At 35.8% G+C, this 24898-nt stretch overlaps 1 protein-coding gene and 1 long non-coding RNA gene across 2 annotated transcripts in view; one reads left to right on the top strand and one right to left on the bottom strand.

The window, feature by feature from the left end:
• Window positions 1-6949: 6949 nt before the first annotated feature.
• LOC111453442 (plant cysteine oxidase 2-like) overlaps window positions 6950-24898 on the bottom strand; it is a 56894-nt gene continuing 38945 nt past the window's right edge. The window contains exon 5 of the mRNA XM_023094561.1: window positions 6950-7242. Coding sequence (XP_022950329.1) covers window positions 7118-7242 — 125 coding nt within the window. The 3' untranslated portion in view covers window positions 6950-7117. The remainder of the gene's footprint in view (window positions 7243-24898) is intronic.
• The window catches only part of LOC111453445, an 18985-nt gene continuing 17598 nt past the window's right edge, over window positions 23512-24898 (top strand). Inside the window, exon 1 of the long non-coding RNA XR_002712261.1 lies at window positions 23512-23521. This is a non-coding gene — a long non-coding RNA (uncharacterized LOC111453445). The remainder of the gene's footprint in view (window positions 23522-24898) is intronic.

Genomic DNA, 24898 nt, shown 5'->3' with positions numbered 1-24898 from the left:
CCTTGAGCCTCGGGATGAAGTAGACGTTGGTCAGCTTGCGGTGCTCGCCTCCCTTGCTGACGAACAGGATGGTGTCGCGACCTTCGATCTCGACGACGGAGCCGTCGCTGAATTTCACCGTCCCGCGAATCTCTGAGTCGAGCTCGGAGAACGCAGATCTATAGCCCCGGTCATATGGTTTGTTCCTTGTGTCGAGGATCCATCGTTGGTGCTTGTGCTACTCATCCCTCTCGCCGATCTGAGCGAACACTCGCTCCTCCTTCAGTTGTATTGGGTCCCCAGCTAGTGCCACCTTTGCTACGCCTAGCTGGAGCTCTTCCTCAGGTTCGATGTCGTCATCGATTACCTCCACCATGAAATTGGAGACGTATGCACTTACCATGAAGAGAGCTGGCTCGTCCTACTCGGATTAAGCCACATGGGCCTTCTCGGCCTTCTCCTTGTTCCTGAGCTTGCTCCAGCAACTCTTGCTCAAGTGACCTCTCTTCCCACAGTTCGAGCACTGGATCGGCCTGCCATCGGTCGACTCCTTTTGATCCCCATCTTTCCCACGCGTGTGCCCGCGAGCTTTTCATGGCTTCTTATGCTCAGTGACCTCTCTTCCCGCAGTTCGAGCACTGGATCGGCCTATACCATCGGTCGACTCCTTCTTTTGATCCCGATCCCCATCTTTCCAGCGCATGCGCCCGCGAGCTTTCCATGGCTTCTTATGCTCAAGTGATCTCTCTTTCCGCAGTTCGAGCACTAGATCAGCCAGGCCATCGGTCGACTCCTTCCGTGTTTTGTTAGGTCAACGCTCTAACCACTTAAGCTATTTAACTTGACTGTTGATAAGATTGGCTCTTCTGTAATGATATACCACCGATCGCTTCAACTTGGCTCTAATACCACTTGTTGACTTCTGGCTCTAATACCACTTGAGCTACTCAACTTGACTGTCAACGAAAAACAAACGGCCGAAGAAAGTTTCTTCGAAAAAAATAATAGCAGTAAGTAAAAAGCGAGAGGGAGAGAATTTGCTGAAGATCAGATGTTTATTTCTCATCCAATTGAATTCTTTAAATAACAAACCTAATTACAAAAATAGAAAGTTAGCTAAAAATGGCCGGCCAAATTTACACTCTTCCATTAGTGTGAATTCAGAAAATTAAAAGGTCAAAACAACTTAAAAAGACTATAGCTTTTATTTAATAAGAAAGAGTATCGGTGTGGGTAATGGGTAGGGATGCACCGTTTCCTACGATCACAGAGTCCTTATGTTAAGAAATAGAAATAGAATTGGGAAGGTGTATATTATCATTGATATTGATATCCTTTAAATAGGATACAAGCCAGTACAAATGAGGAAAATATAAAATAATTAAATACTGAAAATAAAATAAAATATATTGTAAATCAAATCATAAATAAAAGATATAATATCGCAGATATATTCCATAACTAAATATATTCTTCAATATCTCAACACCTTACCCGTGTAATTTTTAGACTGATCCAAAATAGATGGGTCGGCAGTCCTATGGGCTGAAGCCTCAGTGTCCAGAAACCAATCAGCAGCATCGGGTCCAACAATAGAACATGACATGTTAAAGGATTCAGCAAGCTGAGCATGAGAAGAATCAAGTCGAACATACCGTTGGTTGCAGCGGTCAACATAATGGCCCTCTTTGCGACATATTTGGCAGTGAGGTGGTCGACGACCTTGACCTGAGTGGGTTCGTCCTCGATTGGAAGAGTTGTTTTTGTGGCAATAAGAATGACCTCGCTGGTTGCTAAAGGAAGCAGGGTGGCTTCCATGGGTGCGACCATGATTAGTGGCTGTGAATGTTGTAGAAGTGGAGTCAGAGGACTCAAGGAAGCGCTATAACAACTCAAAACTTTCAGCTTTAGAGACTAAATCTACAAAATAGGGGATAGGGATGAGAGCCATCTAAGCAGTAGAAAAAGCTAAAAATTCGGTGCCAAGTCCACGAAGGAACTAGTGCATTTTATCAATGTCCTCGACGGGTCTGCCAATGACATGAAGTTGATCACAAATTATTTTGAAGGCACGGGCATACTCAGCAACAGGTTTGGTGCCACATTTCAGCTGCAAGTCATCCTTGAGTCTCAATTCACGAGCTTACGAATGATGGTTGAACGTAGTTTCCAATGCAAGCCAAACATCACGTGCAGTAGAGAGACCAACGACAACAGCCATGGCTTCCTCGGTGAGAGAGGAGAGCAGGAGACAAAGAAGTCGTTGATTCGCTGCTCTCCATACCAAATATTTGGGGTTGAGTGTTGAGGAGGTTTCTGGTTCAAAGTGAGGTGGTGAAACCATAGTTCCATCAACATACAACATGTCTTGACTCTCAAGGAGAGGGAGAAGTTGGCTTTTCTAAAGAAGATAATGGGAGGAAGAAAGTTTGATGGTGATCATATGGATTAGAGTATTGAAAGGAAGAAGATGATAAGAGGATTCGGAAGCCATAGAGAAGAAAGGATCAGAGTTGTTAACCCGAAAGAGCTCTGATACCATGTAAATGTTTGCTGAATCCACCACACCTAAATGGTGGTGAGAGTTCTCTTATTTATAACCATTTACAGAATATAGAAATATGGATTACAAATAATTGGAAATAACAACAAATGGAAAGAATAATAAATGAATACAATATACTTGCCTTTAATAAAAGGGAAAATATGGTAAGCTGTTAAGACAAATATCTAGATATTTGCCTTACAATGAACGGTCAACTATCTTTAACAATTCTCTCGTATATGGTATGGTGTTGATTATTTTCTCTAGAGTGAATTTGAAGTTAAAACGTAAAAATAAATAAAAATAAATTCTAAATTAAATATATTTTTTATTTAAAAATAAATAAATCCAATTTTTTAGAGCTACTAGGAGAAATTTAAGAATATATATGACTTATAATTTAATTTTAATATAATGCATATAATTATTGAAAATATAATATTTTTTATTTTAAAATATTTACTTTTGGTCTCTAAAATTTAAATTAGATAACATTTTCATTTGTATTTTGCATTTTAATTGAAATACGCTCAAATTGACTTATAAAAATGGAGTAAAATTCAATAATGATGTAACGCTCCAAGTTTACTGTTAGCAAATATTGTTCTCCTTGAATTTTCCCTCAAGGATTTTTAAAATGCGTCTCCTAGGAATAAATCTCTCTGTTTAAACGAGATCCCTCCTTGTACCGATCTGGGGGCAGAATCTCTGTTTAAACAGGATCCCTTCCTATACCGTTTTAGGGTAGGTTCCCACATTTAAATGGACACCTTCATCCATAACCGTTAGGATCGCACAACAACGCATACACTCAATCTAGATGAACACAACGAACAAGAGAGAGAAAATGCAAGGAGAAATATTGACTAAAAGATTTGTACTGATGACTTCAGATATGTACACCAATAGAGAATATAGATAATGAAGAAAGCACATTTTCAAATTAAGGGGTATATATATGGTTTTGATTTACTATATATAGTTTTAACAATTATAATTACCTATTGTATATAAATATCGACAAAATATATCTTTATCAAGTTTTTAGTACAGATAAACATCAGGCTCCATGTTCAGTCAACCAAGAATTTCATTCTCAAACGACTATGAGCATCTTTCACTACACCATACCAATTGAGGCTCTGCACAAACTCAATGTTCCAACATCAACACATTTTGTCAACATATTTGCTGGATTCTTTGTCCCCTCTATCTTCTCTAAACACATCACTATCTTCCACTAACCTGCGAGTGAAATAGTATCGCTTTCTGTGCTTTGTCTTTAAATGATAGATCGGGTTCCTCACCAACTATATGACATTCTGACTATTTGTATAAAGAATATTCTCGTGCTGCTTCTTGTCCAATTCTTCTAGACACTCTGTCATCCATATCATCTCCTTTCCAGCTTCAACTATTGTCATATACTCAGCCTCAGTAGATGAAAGAGTAATGCATTTCTGAAGCCTAAACATCCCATCATCCATGGCTTTCTCCCACTTGGTTGTATCTTCCAATTGTAGGGCATTATTAAGGAACTTTGGTTCCCCTTCATCAGTTAGCAACAGATAATGTAATGAAGGTGAATACCTATTTATTACTCTAATGGTTCCAGATGATCTTCTGGACACCTAATTAAGTGTCACTTGCTCCACCTCTGATTCCTCAACAACAGTCTCAGGAGTTTCTTGAGTATCTCCTACAACATCACTAGGTGAATCTTTCAGCAACTCAACATTAACTCCCACTTGCTTCGTTGTCTTGTAACTTTTTTTTTTTTTTTTGTCATTGTCAAGACATTTTCATTAAAAGTCACGTCGCAATGTCTCAGGATTTTTCTGTTCTTGTCATCCTAAAACTTTTACTCAAACATGTCAGACGCATAGCCTATGAAGTAGCACTTCACAACCTCAGTGTCGAGTTTGTCACTCCTCTCTGGATCAACACGATCATACGCAATACAACCAAAAATTTTCAAGTGAAAGTACTTGAGTTCTATTTCTGTCCATACTTCTTTTGACAACTTAAACTCCAAGGGTACTGACGACCCTCTATTGATCAAGTAGACTGTTGTATTTACGGCATCAGACCAAAATGTCTTTGAAAATCTAGAATGAATCCTCATACTCCTTGCCCGCTCATTCAATGTTTTGTTCATCCTTTCAGCAACACCATTTTGTCTTGCTTTACCAGGAACTATCCTCGTTAATCTAATTCCCTCAACTGCACAAAATGCTTTGAATTATGACTTGTCGTACTCTCCCCCATTGTCAAACCTCAGACATTTGATCTTCAAGCCGGACTGATTTTCAACTTCAGCTTTCCACTTCTTGAAGGTGGCTGGCTAATACATCTAACTTGTGTTTTAGGAAATAAATTCACACCTTCCTGTTGAATTCATCTATGAAGGTGACGTAAAACTTTGATCCACCAAGTGATGAAAATGGAGATGGTCCCCAAACATCTGTGTGTTCAATTCTCTAGCGATTTTTGTGAAGCTAACTTGATTTTGTTTGCTCATAACGTAGTTCTCACAAGAACCCTTACCAACTGATTTCAGACTTTCTAAAACTTCTTTCGCAGCCAGCATCTTCATTCCTTTGATACTCATCTGTCCAAGTCTATTGTGCCATAGACTTGAATTTGAAGCACTTTCAGCAACAATACACCCTGTAATGGTGTATAAAGTTCCAGATTTTATGCCACGTGCTATCACCACAGCACCCTTCATAATCTTCCACGAACTCTTCCTTAACTCGGTTGCATAACCTGTGCTGTCTAACTGACCAATAGAGATCAGTTTCTTCTTGAGGCCAGAAATATATCTAACATCCTTTAATGTCCACGGATTTCCTGTTGGAGTTTTTATGCAGACATCCCCTTTTCCTTTAATCTCCAAATCTTTGTTGTTGGCAAAATCCACCTTCTCAAAATTTCAAGACTTGAAATGCCGGAACAACTCTTTATTTGGAGACGAATGAAAAGATGTACCTGAATCCAAAATCCAGGATTCAATATAACTGTCCACACTAAGGATTAGAGCATCCCCAATGTCTTCGGCTGAATTTATAGAATCATCATCATCTCCAGATTTGTGATTCTGCTTCCTCTTTGGTCTTGTACAACCCGTCCGAAAGTGACCTTTTTCTTCACAAGTCCAACACATTTACGTTTGGTCCAACTGACCAATAGAGATGAGGTTCTTCTTGAGACCAGGAATATATTTGACCTCCTTTAATTTCTATTGATTTTTTATTTGAGTTTTTATGCAGACATCCCATTTTCCTTCAATCTTCAAATCTTTGTTGTCGGCAAACATACCTTCTTGAAATTTTCAGACTTGAAATTTCGAAACAGCACTTTATTTTGACATGAATAAAAATATGTACCTGAGTCCAAAATATAGGATTCAATTGGACGGTTCATGATGAGGATTAGAGCATCCCAATGTCTTCTGCTGAATTTATAGAATCATCATCTTCTGATTTATGATTCAACTTCCTCTTTGGTCTTGTACAATCTGTCCGAAAGTGACCTTTTTCTCCACAACTCCAACCTATCACGTTTGGTCGACCTTTGTTTGGTTCCTTAGATTTACTTTTTACCCCTTTGGTCAACACTAAGATCACCACCAGATGAATCCTCAATTTCTCATTTGTGAATACTTTCGTTGAGAACTACATCTCGAATTTCATCGAACTTCAATTTCTTAGATCCTTGAGAATTGCTAATCGGGGCAATAACAATATCTCACGACTCGGGTAAAGATGACATCAAAATCAGTGCCTTAATTTCATCTTCGAAATTAATTTTCACTTAACTTAGTTGACTTACAATCATAAAGAATTCGTTTATATAATTAGCAGCATATCCACCTTCAGACATTTGTAAATTGAACAATCTCCTCATCAAATACACCTTGTTCTTAGCCGCAAGTTTTTCATACATATTCAACAGTACCTTCAACAGATCTGACGTTATCTTCGCCACGTTTCCAGATAACGTCTGTCGAATCAACCCTAAAGGCTGTCAACCCATGAGCTTCCACTGCTTCATGGTCATGGTATCCAGCCTCATCCCCAATAAAGATTCATAAAGATCTTTCTGGTACAGATAAAATTGCATCTTTCAAAAATTGAAATCAGATCCATTAAACTTCTCAATTCCAATCTTTTAAAATCTCTATCTTCACAGATCGTAGTGAATCTCGCCTAGCTCTAATACCAGTGGTTAGGATCGCACAACAATGCACACACTCAATTTAGATGAATAGTGTCTAAAGGATTTGTATCGATGACTTCAGGTATGTACACCAATAGAGAATACAGATAATGAAGAAAGTATATCTTCAAAGCTCAGGCTATATATATGACTTCAATTTGCTATATAATCACCTACTGTATATAAATATCTACCAAATATATCTCTACCAGATTTTTACTACATAAATAGACATCAGGCTCCATATCCGAACAATAACAACCTCAATCAATCGAATAGATGAGAAAAAACCACAAACTTCCATGTAAGAACATCCTTAAAAGTTACAACTTTGTACCATTTTATATACAAACAAAACAAAATAAAATAGGCTTAAATGTCAATAATCTGTGGGCCTAAGTATTGTATGCCATCCATGTGAGAGTTTTCTGGCATCTCAATCTCTTCTAACCATCCATATCCCTTAGCCTCTTCTTCTGTCATTGCCATGCCACCATCTGCCATCAAAGCGGATACGAAACCATTACGAGAGTCACGATCATATTGTAAATGTCGTAGCAGATCGATATCCGCATTTCGTTACAATATTTGGAAAGACTTTTACGATGGTTCACGAACATGATTTGGAACTTACTTGAAAAAGAGGCATAAGGATGCTCCTTATAAATATGAACAATCTCGATCGTCCTCCATGGAGTATGGAGGTCCGAGCACATCAAGCACCACACACGGGGTTATAGCAGTGAACAAGTGGATGTTGCCTCCTGATGTCGGGTACAAGACAGAGGTACTCCAGCGTGAAGACCGCATCAGTTTTCAACTTAGCCTACCTCTCTGCAAAAACAACCCATCATCACTTCAAGCTCAACGATTTCATAAGAAACTTGAGAATGCTCACTTTCACAAGGTTTGGTAGGATCATCACCGTTGGTTGGATCAACCCAATCATATGATTTGATATGCATCTTCCCCAATAGAAGCTTACTAAAAACCGTCATTCCGAGATGGTTGTGTAATGCTCGTTGAAATCCTTGAGGACATCTTCAAATGATAAGAGAGTGGGCTCTTTCATGTAAAGCCCATAGTGCTTCCCCTTTGCCATATATGACCACTGAATACCATCATCATTCGAAGACCTACGTTGTTGTTGATCAGATCGGACAAACCGTTCACCACACGCTTGTAAATGAACACAATGCCCACCTCTCCTATTATTTTCATTGACATCCTTAATAGGAAACACTTCTCCACCACTCATTCTAGAACACCGTTGATAGATAGTTTCAACAGATTTACTTTGCTCATGAATACTTTAGACTTCGATATTTATAGTTGTGGCTAAGCGCTACTCAAATAGATATAGCCGAATCTTAAACAAAGACTAATCAAGCATTCCTCTATTAAGTGATAGCATCGAATCAAATTCTTTAGTTTGGATAATAGTTGCATTGACTAGTGTATTACTCGTACTACAAACATCGTGTAGGTATATTTTTCAGTCATTCGTGCCATGTTTTAATTTTTATTCTTTCTTATTTTTCAAAGATTAAAAAAAATATATACTCTCTCGAATATGGTACAATATTGATTATTCTCTCTCGAGTGAAATTTACATAATTCCAAACGGTAAGCTTCACAATAAGAGGAATGGAAGCTCCAAGTATCAACGTGGATCAATGTCACTTTTTATTCACCAAAGAATTTTAGAAGACATTGGAGACCTCCCTTATATGTTATGATTGAGCTTCAAAAAAGAGATGAATTAAATGCACTTTAAGTTGCATGCAATGAACTCAGTTGAATTTATGAAACTAGTCCAAGGATGACTAATAAGCACATTTCATTTATTGCATTATTTAATTATAATTTACCTATTTGTTTGTCAATTAAGCTACTCTAAATATAGGAGTTAAGTTATATTGTAACCCACATACGTTATTATATTTCCCCATTAACTAGTCATTTTAATACGGAGGTTATGGGTATTTCTCATTTACTAGCCCATTTAATTTGGGAGTTATGTATCACATAAGTTCAGGTTGTAAAAGCGATATAAAACCTTCTTTTCTTTGACTAGGGACATTAGATTTTGGAATTAATAATAGAATTTCTATTTTAGCTTTGTTGAGAGCTAAGTTTTTGTTTGCAAATTCTTGTGTTTAGAACTTGCATGCTAGAGTCATTCAAATGGTATTGATCAAACCTCTTGTGGAGTGATTCGAATCACGAGTTTAGAAACGAGTTTTCTTTACTCTTGATCTTGATCATCAAGGTAATTCGTTCCATCCTTTCCCTTAGGTTGATTTCCATATCACGTTCACTTCTCTAATCGACATGGGACCTCACTCTTAACATGCATAACTAAGAGTTGAGTTTGACAAAATTTGAGAAAAAGAAAGAGATAAGTTAAGGGACAACAACTATGTGATTATTTGATTGTGGTATAAGCCATTTTCACATTTAAGAGACAGTAACGTCCCCAGATATATAGAGAGAGGATTTAGTCTAAACAGAGAGAGCAGTCTAATGCTCGTTGAAATCCTTGAGGACATCTTCAAATGATAAGAGATTGGGCTCTTTCATGTGAAGCTCGTAGTGCTTCCCCTTTGCCATATATGACCAAGGAATACCATCGTCATTCGAGGATCTACGTTGTTGTTGATCAGATCGGACAAACCATTCACCCCACGCTTGTAAATGAACACAATGCCCACCTCTCCTATTATTTTCATTGACATCCTTAATTGGAAACACTTCTCCACCACTCATTCTGGAACACGGTTGATAGATAGTTTCAACAGATTTACTTTGCTCATAGATATTTTAAAGTTCGATATTTATAGTCATGGCTGAGCCCAAATAGATATAGTCGAATCTTAAACAAAGACTAACTGAGCATTTCTCTCTTAAGTGATAGCATCGAATCAAATTCTTTAGTAGTACAAACATTTTGTACGTATATTTTTTAGTCATTCGTGTCATGTTTTAATTTTTATTCTTTCTTATTTTTCAAAAATTAAAAAAAAATAATTTTTTTGTAGTACAAACATCTTGTACGTATATTTTTTAGTCATTCGTGTCATGTTTTAATTTTTATTCTTTCTTATTTTTAAAAAATTAAAAAAAAATTATTCTCTCAAATATGATAGAATATATAATTTTCGGAGCTGTAAGCTTCACACTAAGAGAAATGGAAGCCCCATCAACGTGGATCAGTGTCACTTTTTATTCATCATCTCAACCTAAATTAAACTTTTTTTCGTGAAGATATCTATTTATAGAAGTCAAATATGTGAGAGTCACAAAAATAAAAATGTGAGACATAAATATGATACGACAGGTCACTGATATGACAATAAAACATTAATTAAAAATATATATTTTAAAAAGTTTATCAATTTTATATAAGAAAGAAATTCAAAATAAACAAATTTATATATGTTTAATGCACATTTCATTGTACTAACAAGTGTTCAATACATATCTAATCCGTGTCCAAGAGGGACACGAGGATAAGTTGTTCTAATGTTTTCTTTACACCCATTCAACGTAGTTTGAAAACTAGCACGTCAAATATTACGATTGACTAACTACAACTTTAATTTTGTCATTTAATGGGTCGTTTAGACCAAAGGAACAAAATGAGAATAAACATAGGTTTAGTACATGTTTTCAAAGATGGGACGTGAGAATAAGTTATTCTCATGCTTTCTTTACATCGGTCAAAGAGTATTTAATAGGCTTCCAGAAATAAAGTGTGATGTCATTTCATTAAATTAATTTTAATTTGTTGTTATGTTTTTTTTTTCAAAATTTATTTTATCGATTTAATTTTTTTAATATTTTATTAATAAAATTATTAATTTGAACTTTCCATAATAACATTAAAAATACTCTAAGTTTATTTACCATATTTCAAAATTATTAATGAACTTTCAAGAGTAACATTAAAAATACTTTTAAGTTTATTTTTTAATTTTTTTTTTAAAGTTGGAGGGTATTAATGAAATTTCTTAATGTTCAACGACTATTTTGAATCCCGATTGAAAATTCAACCATATTTTTGAAATAAGTATTAACGATTTCCATCCAAATCTAACGGTAAGAATATTATTTAGAATTCTTTTTAAAAAATTTAAAAATGTTATTCTTTTAAAGTTTTAGAAGTATTTTTATTAATTTAGGCAAAATTTTGGAAGCCTATTAAATACGGTTTGACCAAGTGTAAAGAAAGTATAAGACAACTTATTATCATGTCCATGTTTGAAACATGTTAGACATGTATTAGACATGTATAAATATAAATTCCATATTTATTGGACACTGCATCAAACACTTAACTTCGAATAAATTTTGAGCATAAAATACACAATAAATTATTTTTAAATATATTAGTGCATTTTGAATTTCTTTATAATATAAAATTAATAAAATTTTAATATATATATATATTAGGAGAGGATTTGTTCCTATTAATATGCATAATTAATAAGTATATATATATAGATAGATAACTATGTGATTATTTTATTGTAGTCTATGCCATTTTCATAGCTAAAAGACAGTAACGCCCCCTTATATGTAGAGAGAGAGGGCTTAGTGTAACATGAGAGAGAGCAAACTAATGCTTTTCGAAATCCTTAAGGACATCTTCAAAGGATAAGAGAATGGGCTCTACGAAGTGAAGCCCAAAGTGCCTCACCTTTGCAATATATGACCAAGGAATACCATCATTATTTAAAGCTTCTATCACAAGAATATAAAGTCGAGGACCTGAGTGGTCGTTGATCATATCGGACAGACCGTTCACCACACTCTTGTAAATGAAAGAATTTCCACTCCTCTCGTTATGTTGTTTCACTGCAGACCATCCAGCATGTTGAACTTTTTTGTCACTGACATCCTTAATAGGATTTGATGGCAAAACCTCTTCACGGCTCATTCTAGAACACTTTTGATAGATAGTTTTAACGGATTTACTTTGCTTATGTATACTTTAGAATTCGATATTTATAGTTGTGGCTAAACGCTACTCAAATTGATATTGTCGAATCTGTAAAAACAAATTGAGCATTCCTCTCTTATTTTTCAAAGATAAAAAAAGATTATTCTCCCTAATATGGTACAATATTGTTTATTCTCTCTAGGGTGAATTTGAAGTTAAAACACATTGTCTGCGTAAGTAATTACCGGGATGAATTGCTAACTAATCCATTTAAATATTAAATATGTGAGAGTTAAATGGGTAATTTTTTTTAGTGATATTTCATATAAAAAATGTGGATTTATATTTGCCAAAAAAATAAAATTAATTTTTCTAAATTAAATCTTGAGAGCCGGAAGGGGAAAAACTCAAAGAGAACAATATCTGCTAGAAGCGGGTTTGAGCCGTTACAAATAGTATCAGAGTCAGACACGAGAGAATGTGCCAGCAAGGAGGTTGAGCTCCGAAGAGGGGTGGACACGAGGCGGTGTGTCATCAATGACGTTGGGCCACGAAGGGGGAGGATTGGAGAGACCTACATCACTTGGAGAGGAGAAAGTTTGGGCCGTTAAAAATGGTATTAGAGCCTGACACTGGGCAATGTGCCAGCAAGGAGGCTGAGCCCCAAAGGGGGTAAACACGAGGCGGTGTGTCAATAAGGATGCTGGGTTTCGAACGGGGGTGGATTGGGGGGTCTCATATCGATTGGAGAACGAAACGAGTGTCAATGAAGATGTTGGGCCCCGAAATTTGTAAGGATCACACAATAACGCACACACTCGATTTAGATGAACACAAACAACAGAATAAAGAAAATGCAAGGAGAATATTGGCTAAAACCTTTTTTTTTTTTATTGATGACTACATATGTACCATAAGAGAGAGATTAGAGAGAATATATAAAGTATTAGAGAGAATAGAGAGAATATAGAGTATTAAAGTTAGATATATATATAGATATATGGTTTAGCTTATTATATATAGTTCATAAATTACTATACATAACTATTTACTGTTTATGACATTTTACTTTATATATCATTTACCATACCCGTTTAGTAAGCTATAAATAAGCACGTTCCATAACCTAACAAAATTAACGGTAAGAAATCTCTGCACATAAATTGGAGAACAAAACATTATTTATAAATTGTTGGAAACCGCTCCCAGAAACGTTTTAAAAATGTTGAGGGGAAGTTTAAAAGAAAAGGCGCAAAAGAAGAAAAAAAAAACAATATGTGTTTGTTAAGAATGAGAATAGATGTTGGATCGAAAGTGCAGAGAAACATAGGTGGAATCAAAAGTCCCAGTGGGATCTGAAGTCCCATTTTCATTAATGTTCACAAGGTTTAAATAGGATAAAGCTGTTAACTAAATCCTAAAAATAAGATAAAATATACTAATAACCAAATCTAAAGCTAACATAAAATATATCAAATATACGAGTGTAGGTCAATAACATACAACTTGTCTTTACTAGTTTTGGTTTGCGGAATAGGTGTATATCAAAGTTATTGAATTTGAAAAACAAGTGGGATACCAATAAAAGCTAGTGGGACTATTGAGATAGTAGTTGAGTCTAAAATAAAGTCATGACCAAAAAATCCTTTCTTAAACACGGTTGGTTTGCTTTGTAGACTTCTAAGAAATTATTGAATTACACGAGAGATGGAAAACCAAGTATTTGTTGATGATCTTCCAAGAAATAATTAAATTTTCGTGGAAGATGCAAAACCCAGAAATAGACTAGAATGATTTACTCGAAGATCGGTAATGTGTCTCATTTAATTTAATTGGAACAAAATGAAATGAATATCGTGGATGATCAGAGTGATGAATATAATAAGGATGTGTTAAATAAACACTCAAAGTTTTGAAGTTGGATAATAACACCAAGATCGGTGCTCTGGATCACTTGAGAGGTTGTGAAACAAAATACGAACACCTTTGAGCTTGGTGAGAAATTTGAAGATGCTTATAATGTATTTTTGATATTTGATGATCGAGAACCGTTTGTCAACCACAGTTCTCGGTCTAATAGAATGATTGAAAATACTTATAGTCAATTCAAGATCCATATTAAGATTAGGAGGCTACCTGTTGATGACGGGATCAGGATAGCTCGCCACAAACCTCTCGATAATGAATATGTTCTTGATTTTATTGTTGAGAGGAAAAATATCATGATTTGCTATGCTCAATCAGAGACGATAGCTATAGAGACTAGAAATTAACACTTTTGAGATGTAGGCTTAAAAGGATGATATATATCCCAATTCATTCGTCGTCTTTGTTCTGATTTCTGTCACTTTTCTTCTATTGTTCCTCTTCTCCTACTCTGAAATTTTCAATTCTTCTGACATGATGAATTAGTGGGTATTAGTTTGGATAAAAATTGATGATACGAAACCGTTACGAGAGTCACAGTCATATTGTAAATGTCGTAGCAGATCGATATTCGCATTTTACTAACAAGTACGTTTCATTGTACTAACAAGTGTTCGATACATATGTAATACGTCGAAGTGGGACACGAGAATAAGTTATTCTGATGATTTCTTTACACTCATTCAAAGTAGTTTGAAAACTAGCACGTCAAATATTACGATTGACTAACTATATATTTAATTTTGTCATTTAATGAGTCGTTTAGACCAAAGGAACTGAGATGGGAATAAACATAGATTTGATAAAGGGAAATAAAAGCTTTAAACTTTAGTACATGGTTTCAAAGATAGAACGTAAGAGTAAGTTATTCTCATGCTTTCTTTACATCCGCCAAAGAGTATTTAATACGCTTCCAGAAATAAAGTGTATTTTGTCGTATTTATATCTCATATTTTTTTTAAAATGACATGAAATCTTGCCTGTGTGGTGTCATTTCATTAAATTAATTTTAATTTGTTGTTATGTTTTTTTTTTCAAATTTTTTTTATTGATTTAAATTTTTTTAATGTTTTATTAATAAAATTAATATTAACTTAATAAAACAAAGGTTGTATTTTGTTTTCTTCTAAAATTAGAAACTAAATTAATAAAATATTGTTCAACTTTTATTTATAATATATATATATATATTAACTTTAAAAAATTTTAATAATATTTTTAAATTTTCGAGAAATCTAAAATACAATTATAAACTTTCAAATTTGATAATATCCTTACCACTCGTTTTTTATAATTTTTTTTTTTAAATACTCTTGAATTTTCAAAATGTTTCACAACTAGTTTTAAAAGTGTTTAAAAAAATACCAAATAAGATAAAAGTGTTTAAAAAATACCAAATAATCTTGCTGTTAGTATCATGTTTCAAAATTATTAATAACTTTCAAAAGTAACATAAAAAAAAATAATATTCTTAGACGTAGATAATATTGTCATATATTGATGGTAAAAACTCTTTTAATTTTTTTTTATAACAGTAAAAAGTGTTAATAATGACTTTAAACTTTTAAGGATATGTTTTAAACACAGTACTAACTCTAAGTTTATTTTTTATTTTTTTTTTCTTTTTAAAGTTGAAGGGTATTAATGAAATTTGTTAATGTTCAACAACTATTTTGAAACCGGGTTGAAAGTTCAACCATATTTTTGAAATAAATATTATCGATTTCCATCCACATTTGTTGGACATGTATTAGACATAAATTCCACATTTGTTGGACACTGCACCAAACACTTAACTTCGAATAAATTTTGAGCGTAAAATATATATTAAATTATTTTTAAATATGTTAGTGCATTTTAAATTTTTTTCTAATATAAAATTAATAAAATTTTAATATATATATTAGGAGAGGATTTGTTCCTATTAATATGCATAACTAAGAAGTATATATATATATATATAGATAACTATGTGATTATTTTATTGTAGTCTATGCCATTTTCATAGTTAAAAGGCAGTAACGCCCCCTTATATGTAGAGAGAGAGGGCTTAGAACTAATGCTTTTTGAAATCCTTAAGGACATCTTCAAAGGATAAGAGAATGGGCTCTCTGAAGTGAAGTCCAAAGTGCCTCACCTTTGCAATATATGACCAAGGAATACCATCATTATTTAAAGGTTCTATCACAAGAATATAAAATCGAGGACCTGGGTAGTCGTTGATCATGTTGGTCAGACCGTTCACCACACTCTTGTAAATGAAAGAATTTCCACTCCTCCTATTATGATGTTCCACTGCAGACCTTCCAGCCTCTTCCACTCTTCTGTAATTGACATTCTTAATTGGAATTAGATCGGAAGGCAACCATTTTTCATTGCTCATTTGGAACAATTTTGAGAGATAGTTTTAACAGATTTACTTTGCTTATAAATACTTTAGAGTATAAAAAAGACAAATTGAGCATTCCTCTCTTATCTTTCTAATATAAAAAAGATTATTCTTGTAAATATTTGCTGAATTTACCACATGGTGGTGAGAGTTCTCTTATTTATAATCATTTACAGAATACAGAAATATGGTAAATTACAAATAATATGAAAATAACAATAAAAGGAAAGAATAATAAATAAATACAATATATTTGCCTTTAATAAAAGGGCAAATATGGTAAGTCGTAATGTAAGATATTTGCCTTATAATGAATGGTCAACTATCCTTAACACCTCCCCGCAAGCTACACATCAGATTTGAATGAACGTGAAGCTTGGATCTAAAAAAATCAAAGAGAGGTCAAGAAATACTTTTTGTGAAGATGTCAGCAACTTGGAGATGAGAAGGTACATATTGTATGCAAAGTTTGCCAGCGATAACAAGTTCTCAAAGGAAATGATAATCTAGTTCAACATGTTTAGGCCGCTTGTGAGAAACGGGATTAGAGCTCAACAAAATAGCTATTTTGTTGTCACATAAGAGTAAAGGCTGCTGTGAAATAGGGACCATGAGGTCATGCAAAAGATGCGTAACCCAAAGAAGTTCAGCAGCAGTTGTGGCAAGAGCACGATACTCAGATTCACAGCTGGAGCGTGAGACAGTAGGTTACTTTTTGGCACTCCAAGAAACGAGATTGTTACTAAGATAAATAGAATAGCTGGATGTAGAACGATGAGTATCGGGATAACCAGCCCAATCAGCATCCGAATAAGCGACTTGCGTACTAGGAACAGTGGATGGATGAAAGGTAAGACCAAAGTGGAGTGTTCCTTTGACATAGCGAAGAATACGTTTGACAGCAAGAAAGTGAATTGTAGTAAGGGAACGCAAGAATTGACTGACAGAATTGACAGCATAGGCAATATCTGGACGCGTAATAATCAGGTACTGAAGGGCGCCAACAAGAGATCTATAGAGAGTAGGATCAGAGAAAGGAGAACCATCAACAGTCAGGTGTTGAGAAACAACCATGGGAATGTGGACTGGTTTGCTATCGAGCAACTAAGCACGAGTAAGAATATCTCGAGCATATTTTAACTGACTAATAAAGAGACCATCAGGAGTGGGTGAAGCTTCAAGACCAAGAAAGTAACTGAGAGAACCCAAATCTTTGGTAGCAAACTCAGAATGAAGCTTGCGAGTAAAGCTGTCAATAAGAGATGAGTTGTTGCTAATAACAATAATGTCATCAACATAAAGAAACAAATAGATAAGGTTAGATTGCTGATGAAAGACAAAAAAGGACGTGTCAGCGCGACTGCAAGAAAACTCAAGTATAAGAAGAAATGAGTTAAAACACTGAAACCAGGCGCGAGAAGCTTGCTTTAAGCCATAAAGGCTTTCTTTAATAGACAAACATGAGTGGAAAATCGAGGATCAATATACCCAGGAGGTTGTTCGATATGAACACGTTCAATAAGAGTTCCATTGAGAAAGACATTCTTGACATCAAGTTGTCGAAGAGGCCATTTATTTGTGACTGCAATAGAAAGCACAACACGGACAGTGGTAGCTTGGACAACCGGACTGAAAGTGTCAGCCTAGTAAAGACCAGGAACCTGAGTATAACCTTTGGCAACAAGACGAGCCTTGAAACGCTCGACGGATCCATCAGGCAAATATTTAATACGAAATACCCATTTAGAGCCCATGATGTTGGTGTCGCTAGGGCAAGGAACCAAAGTCCAAGTATCATTTTGTTGTAACGCTCGAATTTCTTCATCCATGGCAGCAACCCAAGCAGGATTCTTAGCCACAGATTTGAATCCTTTTGGCTCAGTGGATGCAAGAAGAGTAGAAAGAAGTCCAGATGAGCCCAAAATACCAAGATTTGCTGGATGACAAGTCTTGAAAATACCAGCTTTAGCTCGTGTGATCATAGGATGAGTGCCCGAAGAAGAGGAATCAACAGTAGGTTCAATAGAGGTCAAATTAGAAGTCGAGGGTGGCAAAGTGGAACTTACACAGATGCATCCACAAGGACAGAACAAATATCACACGGGGATGAACTGGATCGAGGAATGTGCGATGATGAAGTGGTAAGGGGGGATTGTTTGTCATAAGGTCCTATTCGATTAGTCCTATTCTTTGGGACTTTAAGTTTCTTTCTGCTAATATTCTTAGGTACAACCATGATTGTAAAGGCTATATAATGTCATGCTTAGAATTAATAAAACATCACTTGAGATCCAATTGTTTATGTTCTCTACTCTAACAATCTGCTGTTGAACTTATCAAGTTTTGTTTATCACATTGTATTTCTTGAGTGACATATTGGTGAGAGTTTTTGTAGTGTGATAGTGAGGTCTTCACTTGTAACACTTTCTTTATTAGTGATTGGTTGCTACCCGTGGATGTAGGGAAACTTCTTCTTTTCGAACCAGGTAAATATCTTGGTGTCTCTTTGTGTAATTTCGTTCATTGGTGTTGCGAGTACATTTGTTCCGCTTTCGGCGCACAACAAGTGGTATCAGAGCCTGATTGTGGTATTTAGGATATTGTGAAAGTTTTGGCCTCATCGACCACTAGATGTGCTCAAAATCGTGCTTATTTTCTTGAAAATCAAATTTCAAGAATTGTGTTTTTTAGTTACATCTAGATTAATTATTGCAAATGGCAGAATCATCTGGAATTAAATCACGGCGTGGATCGAGATTGTTGAGTTCCAATCTCGAAGTAGAGAAATTTGATGGAACCAATAATTTTGGTGTTTGGCGAGGTGAAGTTAGCGATTTGTTGGTCATGCAAGATCTTGATGTTTCTCTCCAAGAGGAGATGCCTGAAGACATGAAAGACGCCGAAAGGACGAAATTAAATCGACAAGCTTGTGGAATTATTCGATCCTGTCTTGGCATGGATCATAAATATCCATTTATGAAGGTTACCATGGCGAAAGAACTATGGGACAAGCTTGAGGCGAAATATATGAAGAAGATCGTGGAAAATAAGCTCTATTTGAAGAATAAACTCTTCCGTTTTGACTACAAGAAAGGTATCTCAATGGTTGAGCTAACAAAATCATCACTAATTTGCTTCTAGATGTTACAATTAATGACGAAGACAAGGCGTTGTTGTTGAATTCTTTGCCGGAATCCTACGAGTTTTTTAGTAAGCACCCTACTACATGGACTCACTGATCTTGTTTTTTAAGATGTTTCAAATGCCTTAATGAATAATGAGGTGTGAAAGAAAGAAAAGGAGGCATATCAAGACTCTAGCACAATTGTTCTCACTTCTCGTGGAAGGACTTCTACTTGGAAAAAGAGGAAACGTGGAAAGTCCAGATCAAAGTCAAGAAGTAGATATAACAATTGGAGAAAACTTGATAAAAATGAGTGTGCATATTGTCGACAGAAAGGCCATTGGAAGAAAGATTTCCCGATCTTAAAAGAGAAGGGGTCGAAGTCCAATGTGGTTAGAGATGACGATACTGATACAAATAATGTCTTGACGATCTCTTTATCAGTCAGCCAAACTATTGAATGGATTCTTGATTCTGCGTGCTCCTATCATATGTGTCCCAACAGAGAGATGTTTTTGGACTCCAAAGAGTTCAATGGTGGAGTTGTCTATATGAGCAATGATAGTACTTGCAAGATGATGGGAACTGGCTCAGTACAAATCAAGATATTTGATGGGGTTATACGAAAACTCAATGATGTGAGGTATGTCCCTGACTTGAAGAAAAATTTGATTTCCCTTGGCTTGTTGGATGCGAGTGGTTATCACATCATTTTGGAAGGAGAAAATTTGAAAGTAGCTCGTGGAGCTTTGGTGGCAATTAAAGGAACTAGAAGAGGTAGCATATACTACCTCAACGGAACCACAATAATTGGGCATGCTGTTGTGGCAAGTTCGAAGGAACAAGACATATCGAAATTATGGCACATGAGACTTGGGCATGCTGGTGAGAAGGCGCTTCAGACATTGATGAATCAAGGAGTCCTTAAGGGTGCCACAACTGGTAAAATTGATTTCTGTGAACATTGTATATTTGGTAAACAAAAAAATGTGATGTTTGGTACAACTATACACCAAATAAAGGGCATTTTGGATTATGTTCACACTGATGTATGGGGTCCCACGAAGAACTGTCATTGGGAGGAAAGAGGTGGTTTGTCACCTTTATTGATGACTACTCGAGGAGAGTTTGGATGTATCCCATGAGGCACAAAAACGAAGTTCTCCAAATCTTCCTAGAGTGGAAGAAAATGGTAGAGAATCAGACGGACAGGAAAATAAAAAAACTGAGATCAGACAACGGTGGAGAATATACTTATGGTCCATTCCTTAAAGTATACCGAGATGAAGGGATCGTTCGACACTTCACTGTTCCTGGTAAGCCACAACAAAATGGAGTTGCTGAGAGAATGAACCAGACATTAATAGAGAAGGTTCGATGTATATTGTCTCAAGCAGGATTGAGTAAGGCATTTTGGGCTGAGGCTCTCAATTATGCAGTTCACTTGGTGAGAATCGTTTACCTGTTTCTAGAAATGGTGGAAAAACTCCGTTTGAGGTATGGTCGGATACTCCTGTTAGTGATTATGATAAACTGCATGTGTTTGGGTGTCTTGCTTATTCTCATGTGACAGACTCAAAGCTAGATCCTAGAGCAAAAAAAGCCAAGTTTATGGGCTTTAGCAAAGGCGTAAAGGGCTATAGGTTATGGTGTCGAGAAACAAGTAAGATTGTTAATAGTCGAGATGTGACATTCGATGAATCCGGAATGTTTTTGCAGAAAATTGAAAATAATGACGAGGCATTGAAGCAGGTGAAGAAGGTGGTGTTCTCTCCTGATATGATTGCTCCTACTAAAGAACCTATTGATCAGGTAGATAATAACTCTGATGTCTTAGAACAGTTGGAGCAAAGCCTTGTAAATGAAAGAGTGGAGGAACCTGAGTCCATCGCTAGGAATAGACCACGAAGGGAAATTTGAAAACCTGCAAGGTTTGATGATACGATAGCATATGCTTTCCCTTTGATTGATGGAGTTCCAAACAACTACAAAGATGCTATCCAGAGCCCTGATAGATTGCACTGGCAAGAGGTTGTGAATCAGGTGATAGCATCATTGGAGATAAATCAAACTTGGGATTTGGTACAACTTCCAAAAGGTAAGAAGGAAATTGGTTGTAAATGGGTTTTTGCAAAAAAAAAAAAAAAAAAAAGATTCTTCTGGTATACGTTATAAGGCTCAACTTGTGGCTAAAGGCTATGCACAAAAAGAAGGTATTAAGTACAATGAAATTTTCTCACCTGTGGTAAAACATTCCTCCATTCGGATTTTGTTGGCTTTGGTTGCTCAATTTAATCTTGAGCTTGTACAACTTGATGTAAAAAACTGCTTTTTTGCATGGAGATTTGGAAGAAGAAATATATATGGCGCAACCGGTTGGCTTTCGAGTAGAGTGACAGCAACATTTGGTATGCAGATTAAAGAAATCTTTGTATGGGCTGAAACAATGGTATAAAAAGTTTGATCATTTCATGGTAGAACATATGTATATTTATAGTCAATTTGATCATTGTGTGTATTATCGGTGTCTTGATGATGAATCGTTTATCTATTTGCTCTTATATGTTGATGATATGTTAATTGGTCAACGAGACAGGTGGAGATTGATAAGCTAAAAGATCAGCTTTCTAAAACATTTGAAATGAAAAACTTAGGCAATGCAAAGAAAATACTTGGAATGGAGATAGAGCGAGATCGGAAAAAAGGTACAGTCTGGTTGACTCAGTCTCAATATCTACGCTAGGTATTGACAAGATTTAGTTTAAATAATTCAACCAAACCTGTTGGTACTCCACTTGCTCCTCATTTCAAACTTAGTGCTTCCATGTATCCAAGTTCTGACGATGACAAAAGGTATATGGAGAATATTCCTTATACAAATGTTGTTGGTGCTTTGATGTATGCTATGATATGTACTCGACCTGATCTTTCACACGCAGTAAGCATGGTGAGTCGTTATATGCATAATCCTGGTAAAGAGCATTGACAGGCTATCAAATGGATTCTTAGGTACATTCTTGGTACTATTGATGTTAATATTAAGTTTCAAAAACAAGAAATGTTTAATCTTGACAACCTTGTAGTTAATTATGTAGATTTTGATTATGCTGGTGATTTGGATAAGCGACGATCTACTACAGGTTATTTATTTACTATAGCTGGTGGACCTGTTTGTTGGCGTTCAACATTGCAGTCTACTGTTGCATTGTCTACCACCGAAGCAGAGTATATGGTAGTAACAGAAGCTTTTCAAGAAGCTATTTGGATGCATGGTTTGATCAATGACTTGGGTATTTTGCATAAACATATAGATGTGTTTTGTGATAGCTAGAGTTCTATTTGTTTGTCAAAAAATCAAGTCCATCATACTCGTACTAAACATATTGATGCCGTTTTCACTTTATTTGAGAAATTATTAGTGAAGGGGACATTCGTTTATTAAAAATTAGAACTGCTGATAACCCTGTTGGTATGTTGACAAAGGTCATCGCTCGTGAAAAGTTCTGGCATTGTTTGGATTTTATCAACGTTAGAAGAAAGGAGTAGTGTGTTGACGTGGTAGCAACCAAATCAGTTATCAGCTTAGAGATCTTATGACAAGGTGGAGATTGTTGTAAATTGTCATAAAGTCCTATTCTTTAAGACTTATTAGTCCTATTCTTTGAGACTTATTAGTCCTATTCTTTGGGACTTTAAGTTTCTTTCTGCTTATATTTTTAGGTTCAACCATGATTGTAAAGGCTATATAATGCCATGCTTAGAATTAATAAAACAGCACTTGAGATTCAATTGTTTATGTTCTCTACTCTAACAATCTGCTGTTAAACTTATCAAGTTTTGTGTCACATTGTATTTCTTGAGTGACATATTGGTGAGAGTCTTTGTAGTGTGATAGTGAGGTCTTCACTTGTAACACTTTGTTTATTAGTGATTGGTTGCTACCCGTGGATGTAGGAACTTCTCTCTGAACCACGTAAATATCTTGGTGTCTCTTTGTGTAATTCCGTTCATTGGTGTTGTGAGTACATTTATTCCGCTTTCGGCACACAACAGGGATGAATCAATATGATAAAGATGTGGTTCCAAGAAATTTGAAATAGGAATAGAGGAAAGAGGTTGGGCCTGGGAGCTAGGGTAGCAGGAAAGTGAGTTTCATCAAATTGAGCATGGCGGGTGATATATAGCTTAGTGATGGCGGGATCAAGACAGCGGAACCCTTTACGAGCAGGACTACAACCCAAAAAAATACAAGGAATGCTGCGGGGAGAAAGCTTGTTAGGCATATAATCACGCAAATAAGGATAAACACGACAACCGGTGGGATGAAAATTGTCATAATGTGGAGTGTAGTCATAAAAAAGTTCAAATGGTGAATTACCTCCAATAAGTGGAGTAGGCAACCAACTTATAATATAAGCTGCAGTGCTGAAGGCGTCAACCCAAAATCGAGGAGAAAGATGAGAGTGAAAGAGAAGGGTTAAGCCAGTCTCAGTCACATGAGGATGTTTTCTCTCAGCACGATCATTTTGAGCAGGTGTATATGGACAAGAGAGTTGATGGGCATGCCAGAATTACGTAAATGAGTTTTGAAACAAGTACTCGTAAATTCGGTACCTCAATCGCTTTGAAATACTTTGATACAAGAAGAATATTGATTTTCCACAAAATTTTGAAATTGAAGAAAAATATCAAAGAAATCAGATTTAAATTTTAAAGGGTAAAGCCAAGTGAATCGAGAATAATCATCAATAAAAAGAACATAATAAAGAAAACCCGAATTTGATTTGACGGGAGAAGAACCCCAAAGATTACAATGAATAAGATCTAACACATGAGACGACTTATGTTCATTGCGGGAGTAAGGCAATCGATGACTTTTTGCAAGCTGACAAGTATTACATAATGATGGAGAAGGCAATAAAGACGAAAGAGAAAGATGACATTTTCTATTTAAAAAAGAAATAATAAAATGATTCACATGACCCAAGTGAGCATGTCATAAATCATATGAAGCACGTAAAGATTTGTTTCTAAGGACTGAAATAAAAGCAGATTTGTTGCGCTCAAGCACATATAGCCCTCCATCTCTTTTACCAGTTGCCACCACTTTTGGAAAGAAGATTTATGGAAAGAAGATTTTTGGTGAGATGAGGGACAACCAAGACATCTAATAAGTGAATATTTAGAACAGGAGAAAGAGTACCGGTGTGGGTAATGGGTAGGGATGCACCGTTTCCTACGATCACAGAGTCCTTACCCGTGTAATTTTTAGACTGATCCAAAATAGATGGGTCGGCAGTCATATGGCCTGAAGCCCTAGTGTCCAGGAACCAATCAGCAGCATTGGGTCCAGCAATAGAACATGACGTGTTAAAGGCTTCAGCAAGGTGAGCATGAGAAGAATCAGGTCGAACATACCGTTGGTTGCAGCAGTCAGCATAATGGCCGTCTTTGCTTTGCGGCATATTTGGCAGTGAGGTGGTCGACGACCCTGACCTGAGTGGGTTCGTCCTCGATTGGAAGAGTTGTTTTTGTGGGAATAAGAACGACCTCGCTGGTTGCTAAAGGAAACATGGTGGTTTCCATGGGTGCGACCACAATTAGTGGCTGTGAATGCTGTAGGAGTGGAGTTAGAGGACTCAACGAAGCGCTGTAACAACTCAAAATTTTCAGCTTTAGAGACTAAATCTGCAAAACAGGGGATAGGGGTGAGAGCCATCTGAGCAGTAGAAAAATGTAACGGAACCACAAAAAAAAAAAAAAAAAAGG

Source organism: Cucurbita moschata, unplaced genomic scaffold (genome assembly GCF_002738365.1).
Source record: "Cucurbita moschata cultivar Rifu unplaced genomic scaffold, Cmos_1.0 Cmo_Scf00015, whole genome shotgun sequence".
Taxonomy (NCBI): Eukaryota; Viridiplantae; Streptophyta; class Magnoliopsida; order Cucurbitales; family Cucurbitaceae; genus Cucurbita; species Cucurbita moschata.
The sequence above is the reverse complement of the archived record's forward strand: the minus strand, read 5'-3'. Positions and strand labels throughout refer to the sequence as shown.